Consider the following 11,200-nt stretch of genomic DNA (forward strand, 5'->3'; position numbering starts at 1 on the left):
TGCTGAGGATCTGACTCCAGACACAGTAACTCCACAATTGGGAGGGATCCCAAAAATAAAGAGCACTTCCTCAACTAGTGAAGGGATTGTGCTACACAATCGAGATCATGACCTGAGCCAAAGTCGATTGCTTAACTGACTGAGCCACACAGGCGCCCCTAAATGAATTAAATTCTGTAATCAAAAGACATTGAATGGCTGAATGGATTAAAAAAAACAAGACCCTTGTTTATATTACCTATAAGAGACTCACTTAAAACTTAAATATGGTCCCTGACTGAAAGTGAAGGGATGGAACAGACATTCCATAAAAATGGAAAGAAAATTGGAATAGCAATGCTTATCTTAGACAAAATAGACTCTAAGTTTATTTATTTATTTATTTATTTATTTATTTGGAGAAAGATAAAGAAAGAGTGAGCATGAGCAGGGGAGGGCCAGAGTGAGAGAGAGAGAGAGAGAAAGAGAGAGAATCCAAAGCAGGCTCTGTGCTCCATTCTGAGTCCAGCTTAGGGTTTAATTTCATGGACTGTGAGGTCATGACCCAAACTGAAATCAAGATTCAAGATGCTTAACTGACTAAGCCATTCAGATGCCCCGACTGAGCCATCCAGCTGCACCGCAGCCAAAATAGATTTTAAAACAAATAACAAGACAAAGAAAGGCATTACATAATGGTAAAAGGATCAGTCCAATAGCATTTGTAAACATTATTGTACCTAACATAGAACACCTAAATATATAAAGCAAATATTAGCAGTAGTAATGGGAGAAATAGACAGTAATACAATAATAGTAGGGGACTTTAATGCCCCACTTACATCAATAGATAGATCATCCAGATAGAAAATCAATATGGGAACTATGGCCTTAAATAGATCAGATGAACCTAAAAGATATATACAGAGCATTCCATCCCAGAACAGCAGAATACACATTCTTTCAAGTGCACATGGGACATTCTCCAGAATAGATCACATGCAAGGTCACAAAACAAGTCTCAATAAATCTGAGAAGATTGATATCATATCAGGTATTTTTTCTGACCACAAAAGTATTAAACTGGAAATCAGTTACAAGAAGAAAACTGGAAAATTCACAAAATATGTGAAGGTTTATTTTTTATTTCAAAAATTTTGTTTTAATGTCTATTTATTTTTGAGAGAGAGACAAAGTATAGGCTGGGGAGGGGCAGAGAGAGAAGAGACACAGAATCTGAAGTAGGCTCCAAACTCAGTTGTTAGCACAAAGCCTGATGTGAGGCTCAAACACACAAACTGTAAAATCATTATCTGAGCCAAAGCTAGATGCTTACCCTACCTTAGCCACCGAGGTGCCCCAAAATATGTGGAGATTTAAAAACATGCTACTAAACTGGTACAACCACTCTGGGAAACAGTATGGAGATTCCTCAAACAATTAAAAATAGAACTACCCTACGACCAGCAATTGCAGTACTAGGTGTTTATCCAAAGGATACGGGTATGCTGTTTCGAAGGGGCACATGCACCCCAATGTTTATAACAGTACTATTGACAATAGTCAAAGTATGAAAAGAACCCAAATGTCCGTCTATGGATGAATGGATCAAAAGATGTTCATACAATGGAGTATTACTTGACAATCAAAAAGAATGAAATCTTGCCATTTGCGACTACATGTATGGAACTAGAGGGTATTATTATGCTAAGTGAAATTAGAGCAACAAATATCATATGACTTCATTCATATGAGGAACTTAAGGTACAAAACAGATGAACATAAGGAAGGGAAACAAAAATAATATAAAAACAGGGACGGGGATAAAACATAAGAGACTTTTAAATATAGAGAACAAACAGAGGGTTAGTAGAGGGGTTGTGGGGGGGGATGGGCTAAATGGGTAAGAGGCATTAAGGAATCTACTCCTGAAATCATTGTAGCACTATATGCTAACTAACTTGGATATAAATTTAAAAATTAATTAATTAAAATAAAAAATAAGTAAAATAAATAATAAAAAAATGCTACTGAACAGCCAATGGATCAAAGAAGAAATCAAAAGAGAAATTAAAAAAAATGCCTCGAGATAAATTAAAATGGAAACACAATGTTCTAGAATTTGGGGTTGCAGCGAAAAAACAGTTGTAAAAGGGAAGTTCATTGTTATACAGGCCATTCTTAAGAAACAGTAAAAATCTCAAACAATGTAACTTTACATTTAAAGGAATTTGAAAAAGAAGGAAAACAAAGCTCAAAGTTCATAGAAGGAAGAAACTAATAAAGTCAGGACAAAAATAAGTGAAATAGGAAACTAAACAATAATAATAATAAATAAATAAAAATGATCTATGAAACAAAGAGCTGGTTCTTTGAAAGCATCAACAAAAATCAGCAAACTTTTAACTAGGCCCGTCAAGAAACAAAGAGAGCCCAAACAAATCAAATCAGAAATGATAGAAGAGAAATTACAGTGGACACCACAGAAATACAAAGGATCATAAGAGAATATTATGAACAATTATACATCATCAAATTAGACATTCATTAGAAGAAATGAATAAATTCCTAGAAAAATAATCTTCCAAGACTAAATCTTGAAGAAATAGAAAATCTGAATAAGATCAATTGCTAGTAGTGAAATTGAATCAGTAATCAAAAAATACCCAACAGACAAAGGTCCGGGTCCAGATGGCTTCACAGGTGAATTCTACCAAACATTTAAAGACTTAGTACTTAATCCTTCTCAAATTATTCCAAAAAATTGAAGAGGAAGGAACACTTCCAAACTCATTTTATTGGCCCAGCATTATCCTTATATTAAAGCCAAACACACTACAAAGAAGAAAATTACAGGCAAATATCCCTAATTAACATAAATACAGATGTCTTCAACAAAATATCAAACTTAATTCAGCAATATATTAAAGGGATCATACGCCATGACTAAGTGGGATTCACTTCAGGGATACAAAGTTAGTTCAGTATCCATAAACCAATCAATGTGTCACACAAAGTTGACAAAATTAAGGATTAAAAATATATGATTATTTCCATAATTGCAGAAAAAGCCTTTGACAGAATTCAACATCCATTTATGATAAAAACTCTAAACAAAGTAGGTAAAGAGGCAACATATGTCAACATAATAAAAGACATATGAAAAACCCACACCTAACATTATACTCAACAGTAAAAAGCTAAAAGCTTTTCTTCTAAGATCAGGAACATGACAAGGATGCTTACTCTCATCACTTCTATTCAACATAGTATTGGAAGCCCACCATAAAAACTATTGGAACTAATAAGTGAATTTGGTAAAGTTGCAGAATACAAAATTAATATATACAGAAATCAGTTAACATTTCTCTACACTAATCAGCAAACTATGAGAAAGAGACATTAAGAAAAAAATTCCTTTTACAATTGGCACTAGAGAGATCTGAGAAGTAAACCCATATTTATATGCTCAATTAACCTACAGCAAAGGAAGTGAGAAAATAATAGTGGAGAAAATACAGTCACTTCAATAAATGATGCTGGGAAAACTGGACAGCTAAATGCAAAAGATTGAAATTGGACCACTTTCTCACACCATACACAACAATAAACTCAAAATATATTAAGGGCTTAAATGTAAGACCTGAAACCATAAAATTCCTGGAAGAACACACAGTAAGGTCTTTGACAGCAGCCTTCACAATATTTTTTTTGGATGAGTCAGTTCAGGCAAGGGAAACAAAAGCAAAAATAAATAAAGTGACTGTTAAACTAAAAAGCTTTTCTTGTACGGTGAAGGAAACTATCAACAAATGAAAAGGCAACTTAATGGGAGAAGATACTTGGAGATGAGATGTCCAATAGGGGTTGATATATATATATATACAGAAATCATACAGCTCAATAACAACAACAAAAAAAGGAAACACCTGATTAAAAGCTAGTCAGAGACGTTTTTCCTAAGAAGATATTCATGTGGCAACAGGCACATGAAAAGATGCTTAACATCACTAATCATGAAGAAGATGCAAATAAAAAATACAGTGAGCTGTCACCTTGCACCTGTCAGAATGGCTGTTATCAAAAAGAAGAAATAAAAAGTGAGGATTTGGAGAAAAGGGAACTCTCATGCACTGTCAGTAGGAATGCAAACTGATGTAGCTGCTATGGAAAATAGTGCGGGGGGGTACCTTAAGAAATTAAAAATAAATCTATTAATTCTAAACTAAATATGATCTAGTAATTCTACCTCTGAGTATTTCTGGGTGTTTATCTGAAGAAAGAAAATGACAATACTGAATGAATATATGTACCCCTATGTTCATTGCAGCATTATTTATAGTAGCTAAGATATATGCATAACACACCATTGATAGGTGAATGGATAAAGAAAATGTGTTCTGTATATACAGTGGAACATTACACAGGAATAAAATGGGTGAAATCTTGCTATTAGAAACAGCATGAATGGACGTGAATGGACGTATGTGGTATTATGCTAAATGACATAAGTCAGGTAGAGAAAGACAAATAACATATGATTCACTTATATTTGGAATCTGAAAAACCAAAGTAAAAGAAACAAAACAAACCAGAAACAGATTTGAGATACAGAGAACAAACTGGTAGTTGACACAGGGGAGGGAGAGAGTGGACAAGCCAAAATAGGTGAAGGGGCATAAAAGGTACAAACTTCCAGTTATAAAATAGGTCACAGGGTTGTAACATACAGCATAGGATCTGTAGTCAATAATACTGTAATAACTTCATGTGGTGATGGTAACTGGACCTATTGTAGTTATCATTCCATAATGTTAAAAAATATCAAATGATTCTTGTACACTTGAAACTAATAGAAACTGTATGCCAATTACAATTCAATAAAAAAGAGACATTTATTTACATATTGTGCAATTCATTTTAACTACGATTGTATTTTGGCACATGCATCAGGATTGCTTATTAATCTTAAATGTGTTTAAACTTAGAGAATGATGTCTAAATTTATAATGACAGAATAATAAAATGTCCACTGAAAAAATAAATACATAAATCCAAAAATATAATAGAGTAAATATTGACTAGGCAAAATTAATCTTTCCACCACATTTACTTGTTGAACATTTTTATTTACTGTGTTTTATGTTTAAAAAATTATTTTATTGGTTATGCTTATACTTTTTGACCAAAAGATACAGATAATGAATTTTTTCCTTTTCCTACTCTATGATGAATATGAGAATATTTTCCCCAGAACATCCATACCTTTAAATTTTCTAAAAACATTGTGATAATAATACTTATGGAATTATTCCTCCTATCAATCTATAAATGCTTAATTCAGTGAGAATTCCTGTTTTTCAAATATGCATTTTGAATAAAATACTAATGGCTAATACAAATTAGGTACTACAAAAACTACATTGTGAGGTCCTTTAATTTATTCAACCATGACTTAAATGTTTATGCTCTGACCAGAAATAGTTTCTCTTCTTGTAGCCAAGTTCAGAATCAGAGTTCTTTGAAAACAAAGTTTGTGAAGTCAGTCTCAATGTTTCCTATTTTTAGCTGATACTTAAATTTGGCTGAGTATTCAATATGATCTATTTCATGGAAACTTTCTCTTAAGAACCCCAGAGTCTTTTTTTATTTTTAAGAATTATTTTTCATCATGGACATGAAAATTCTACAAGTTATTTAGATTCAAGGATATTGTAAACTATTTTATTTTGTCATTGACTTCATGTCTTGCAATTTTTATACATACAATATGTTAATAAAGTCAGAAATGAAACATGAACTTAATTATCTTTAATTCTTATTTTATAAGAATTTACAATCATAACCAAGAAAAGAATAGTTATTGTACATTTTATTATTTAGAAAGAAACAGGCACCTGGGTGGCTCAGTTGGTTAAGCATCTCACTCTTGATTTTGGCTCAGGTCATGATCTCATGTTTTGTGAAATTGAGCCCCACCCACATCAGGCTCTACATTGACAATGTGGGGCCTGCTGGGATTCTTTTTCTCCATCTCTCTCTGCCCCACCCCGACCCCACTTGCATGTGCGCGCTCTCTCTCTCACTCTACCCCCCTCCCTGTGTCTTTCTCACAATAAATAAATAAGTTTAAAAAAATGAAGCCTAGTTCATTGAACTGTATAGAAATATTTTACTGAAAAATATCACCTTTCTCTGTAAAACTTAAAACACAGAAATGTAATGCCTATATGATCCTCTTCTTTAAAGTAGTTTCTATTCATGAAGAATTTCTCAGTGATAATTAATTTTTTGTAATACTTAAAGACCCAAATGCATGATTAATTTCTGCTTTTATATTTAGGTGTTACTTGTAAAATTATCACCATTTTCTTCAATGGGTGTGCAGTCTTTTTGTATAAGCCACCACCATTAGACCCAGATGTATCATTTCAAAATCAGAATGCAGTTGTGACTGTTTCAGTAGAAAGTGATCTCAGCAATGCAGGAAATGAAGGATAAAAGAAAGAGACCATTTTACAACTGGAAAATTGGCCTTCATTTGTAAGAATACACATTGCCATTGCAGCATTATCCACCCAATATGGACAATCATATTTAAAAGTTGGTATTTTATAATTAAATGTGTTATCTGTACATTTATGAACTTGTTTTGTTTTTGTTTTAACTTAAGAAACATTCTTGTGCCTTCAGGACCCACCAAAAACCCCAGAACACACACACACACACACACACACACACACACACACACACAGACTTCTCATTGTATAAGTGTGAAATAAAAAACTAATAAACTAAATTAGATGAAAAGCCAGTTATTGGTTAAAAGTTTACATTTTAAAAACAAAGTGATATTTTTATTCTTCTTGCAACTTGTTTTAGTTTAATTATCATTACAAGTAGTTTGAGCTTATTTGGAAAATTTATGGTATAAAAATTTAAACTAACCAAATTATGTGATAATTTTTGAGAACTATTCTTGAAAACTCATGAATTTAAAACTAGCTACTTTATTTTTAAATATATATACACTAGTCTGTTATTCATTACAAAAGGTTACTGAACTATTAGAACATAGGTTGATGATCTTCTTTGTGTCCCTGAATATGGTGAATTTATGAATAGCATTGTGTATATGTATTTTCACTTTACTTCAAGAATTCCAGGAAGTAATTTGCTAATATTTCTTATTTTTAACACTTCCCTTTTGTGATTCTTTGATAGTGTTATTCAATTATATGTATTCCAGGAGAAATATCAACTTCAGTAGAGTGCCAATTATATATGAAAAGATTTTTAATGGCTTAGGTACATTTTATTGAAAAGACTTCTTAAGAAACTATTGATCAGTATTTATATGCTCAGTAATTTAACTTTTTTAATTTTAAAAACTTATCACCAATTTTTTATTTATAGCATCTAAAATAATACTTTGCTCAAAATAGGCATGTATTAGTGTTGTTTGATTAAACCATTAAAGTCTACTTTTTAACTGATCATTTATTGAAAGATTAAGTATTTCACATATACCATTATAACACTCCATTTGTTTTAGCTAAGATTTAAGCCTACTTTGTTTTCTCAGAATGTGGAGGAAATAGATCGGTGAACAACATATTAAGAAATATGTTGAAGTTCATACTTAATTTAGAGAGTAGAAGAAATCACCCTATATATCCATATATTTGATAGACAAGTCACTTAATAATTGGCAAGGGCTTCACTGTGTTCAGTGTACTCAATTTTATAAGATATTACACTTTTACAGACTTTTTAATGAAAATGGGTAAAGTGAAAATAATTTTGGCACTTGAAGGAAGTCAGATTCTTACACATATTTACAAAGAACACCTCCTTTTATGACAGAGCAGTGTCAACACTACTGTAATTTATAATCATTATTTATACTTTTGGATCAACTAGATTATATGTTTTGATACGCTATTTTAAGAACAATTTTTTCATAGTATATTTTTTTCACAGCTTAAATGATTTTTAAAGTAAACTTGAAACTATAAGTTGACCTATGGTTATTTTTGTACATAACTGGATATATGTCTTTAAACTTATTTTTAGTATTTAGATTTCCTCAATTGTAAGATATAAAAATGTAATACTTTTATATATGGAAAGAACTGTATGCAATTGACTTAGCTGTGTAAGTTGGAGAGAAATATAAGTAAAATTTTATATTTTCTTTGAATATTTTCTCTAATTTAAATAATTATGTAAAATGTATATATGTATCTCTTTTAAAATGAGAATATTTGTATTAGATTATTAAATATTTAACTTTATTAAATGGCACATATTTTTCATTAAGTTTTATATCTGTGAATACACACCCATTTGATGTTTGAGAAAGGGAAATCAATGTACTTTTTAATTTGTTTCTTTGAATATTTTCTCTAATTTAAATAATTATGTAAAATGTATGTATGTATCTCTTTTAAAATGAGAATATTTGTATTAGATTATTAAATATTTAACTTTATTAAATGGCACATATTTTGCAATAAGTTTTATATCTATTTGTGAGTACACACCCATTTGATGTTTGAGAAAGGGAAATCAGTGTACTTTTTAACTTGTTTAATGTAATTTAATTCACTGATTTCTGGATCTGAATAATTGTATTTAATTCAATATAAACCACATTCACTATGAAATATATGCTAAAATGTTGTTTCATACAATCATTTTCATGTATGATAGATATATAAGATTTATAAGAATATATATTTGCAGATAGCTGGTTGTCAATTATCTGAAACTGCAAAAGTAGTGTGTTTTGTAAAGGTTATATTTAGTCCTCTTGGGTTATCAAAAACAGTACAATATTTTTAAAGAAATCAGTTGGACATTAATTCTAAAGGTAATGTCCTTTTCTGCACTGCAACACATTTCAGTATTTTTCAGCCTTTTTTATACCCAAAACAATAAACATTAACTTATACATTACATGTGAGTGATCAAAAATAAATAAAAGAATCTGTTTTTAAAAACTTCATGGGTAAATAGGATCAAAACATTCTAGTGTTTTTGCTGAAATGAATAGCTTATAAAAATGATCCTCCAAGAATTGGCATTTTAATTTTTCTTTTTAGATTTAGTTTGACTTCTTTTTTGATACCTTATTTTGTAATAATTTTAGACTTAGGCAATGTTGAAAAAGTAGTACAAACAATTCTCCTATAAGCTTTGCCCAACTTATCTTATATATTAACTATCCATAGAACAATGATGTAAACCAGCAAAATGGCATTAAGGAAATAGTTAATACCACATCTACAAAAGGCATGGTAGAACTATTTTCTGTGATGGCAGTGTATCTTTTTTAAATTGTTGAACCGTACATATTAAAATGCTGTAATTTACTATATATAATAGACCCCAGTGGAGTTGCTTTGCAGAAAGAAATGAGATTAGAAACAATGTTGGAAAAACAACTATTGCTGTGTCTAAATCTAAAGAGACTACCCTAAGACGATCTTGCTAGTGTTGAGGATGCTTTTAAGAAAGGAGGCTGGTGTCTCCTGCCAATTGGATGCTTTCTTAATTCAGTCCCATCGGAATGAGTACGTACCCCCAATATGGTGAGGGAGGAAAGGAACAAAATTAGAAATTCCTGGCTTAAGCCTAGGAACCAAAATACACATAGAGGAAGCCTTGGCAGAATAGCAGCACTCGTAACATCTGAAGGTAAGAATTTCCCAAGCCATGGGGGCACTTGGGTGGTTCGGTTGGTTAAGCGTCTGACTTCGGTTAAGGTCATGATCTTGTGGTTTGTGAGTTCGAGCCCCGCATCAGTTTCTGTGCTGACAGCTTGGCGCGTGGATCCTGCTTCAGATTCTGTTTCTCCCTCTCCCTCTCTGCCCCTACACGGCTCACACACACTCCCTCTCTCCCCCTCTCAAAAATAAATAAACTAAAAAAATAATTCCCAGGCTGTGAAATGTGACGTTTTTGAGCAGTGTTGACGGGACTCTGTCTGTAGAGCTGCCTGCTGTGAGGTCCTTCTAGATAGTGTTGGGAACTAAGTGGATAGGTCTGTAAGAAATCAACTCAAGGGAGCATCAATCTGGGAACTGATCCGTTCAGAAGTCAATATCAACCTACAATCACACCCCATAATTATGGCAGCTTTTGGAGGCCTGCCACAATGGAAGGCATGGAGGTCAGTCAGTATGTATATCCAGGTGGTACAGGGGTTTTTTTGTTTTTTGTTTTTGCTTTTGTTTTTATATTTTTGCCTTTCTTCCTTTATTCACTCACCCCATGTTCCCGCTCTGGTGCGGAAGAATACAGAAAATAGGAAGGACTTAGTGAGGAATTTATCCTCTTTCCCCTTAGAAGAATCCTTTTTTTACAAGTCCTTTATGATATGGGGACATGAGAAAAGTGAGATTCTAATACCTAAAAGTGGCCACAGAGCTATGGAATTTATCCAAGAGTGTTGTCAAAGGGGTAGAGGTAGTAGTTCATACAGAATGTGTTTGAAGGTAGTAATGGGATTTAAAAAAAAAAAAAAAGGAACTTTACAGGTTTTTTTAATGAGTTTCACCTTTTTGAGTTACTTTACTATTTTTGTATCCTTTTACTTATTAAGAGGAAATAAACATGATTTTATTATATTTCTTCCTGTCTAACCCTGGAAAATATTCCTTAAATTTTTGAAATCCATCAACTAGAGTTTGGGTTGAGTGGTTGGCAATGACTAAAATGGAAGTTGCCTGTTGAACCTTAAAAATGAACAATGTTAACTGCCATTTAGGACCAATTAAATTTGCTTTGTTAAAAATTTTCTAGGTTATTCTGGAGTATGTGGGTAGCTTAGTCAGTTGAACATCCAACTTTTGATATTGGGTCAAGTCATGATCTCACCATTGGTGAGTTTCAGCCCTGAGTTTGACTCTGTGCTGATAGCACAGAGCCTGCTTGGGATTCTCTCTCTCTCCCTCTCTCTCTGCCCCTCCCCTGCTTATTCTTTCTTTCTCTTTCCCTCTCTCTCTCCCCCTTCCTCTCCTTCTCTCTCTCTCTCTCTCTCTCTTTCTGTCTCAAAATAATTTTTTAAAAATTCCTAGTTTATTCTAAAATGTAATTAGTGCTGGAAACTGCTGAGAGCTAAGATACTACTGGGGCTTTTTCTAGAAGCATGAGCTCTCTGGGATGGGGTAGAGTGAGTTGGGGAAGAAAGAATGGTAGAAAGTTGGAAAGCGAT

At 32.4% G+C, this 11,200-nt stretch overlaps 1 protein-coding gene across 1 annotated transcript in view; it reads left to right on the forward strand.

The window, feature by feature from the left end:
- The window catches only part of SLCO4C1 (solute carrier organic anion transporter family member 4C1), a 73,407-nt gene extending 66,786 nt beyond the window's left edge, over positions 1-6,621 (forward strand). Inside the window, exon 13 of the mRNA XM_039221320.1 lies at positions 6,323-6,621. Coding sequence (XP_039077251.1) covers positions 6,323-6,480 — 158 coding nt within the window. The 3' untranslated portion in view covers positions 6,481-6,621. The remainder of the gene's footprint in view (positions 1-6,322) is intronic.
- Positions 6,622-11,200: the final 4,579 nt, after the last annotated feature.

This window comes from Hyaena hyaena, unplaced genomic scaffold (genome assembly GCF_003009895.1).
Source record: "Hyaena hyaena isolate Hyena2069 unplaced genomic scaffold, ASM300989v1 scaffold_976, whole genome shotgun sequence".
Classification (NCBI taxonomy): domain Eukaryota; kingdom Metazoa; phylum Chordata; class Mammalia; order Carnivora; family Hyaenidae; genus Hyaena; species Hyaena hyaena.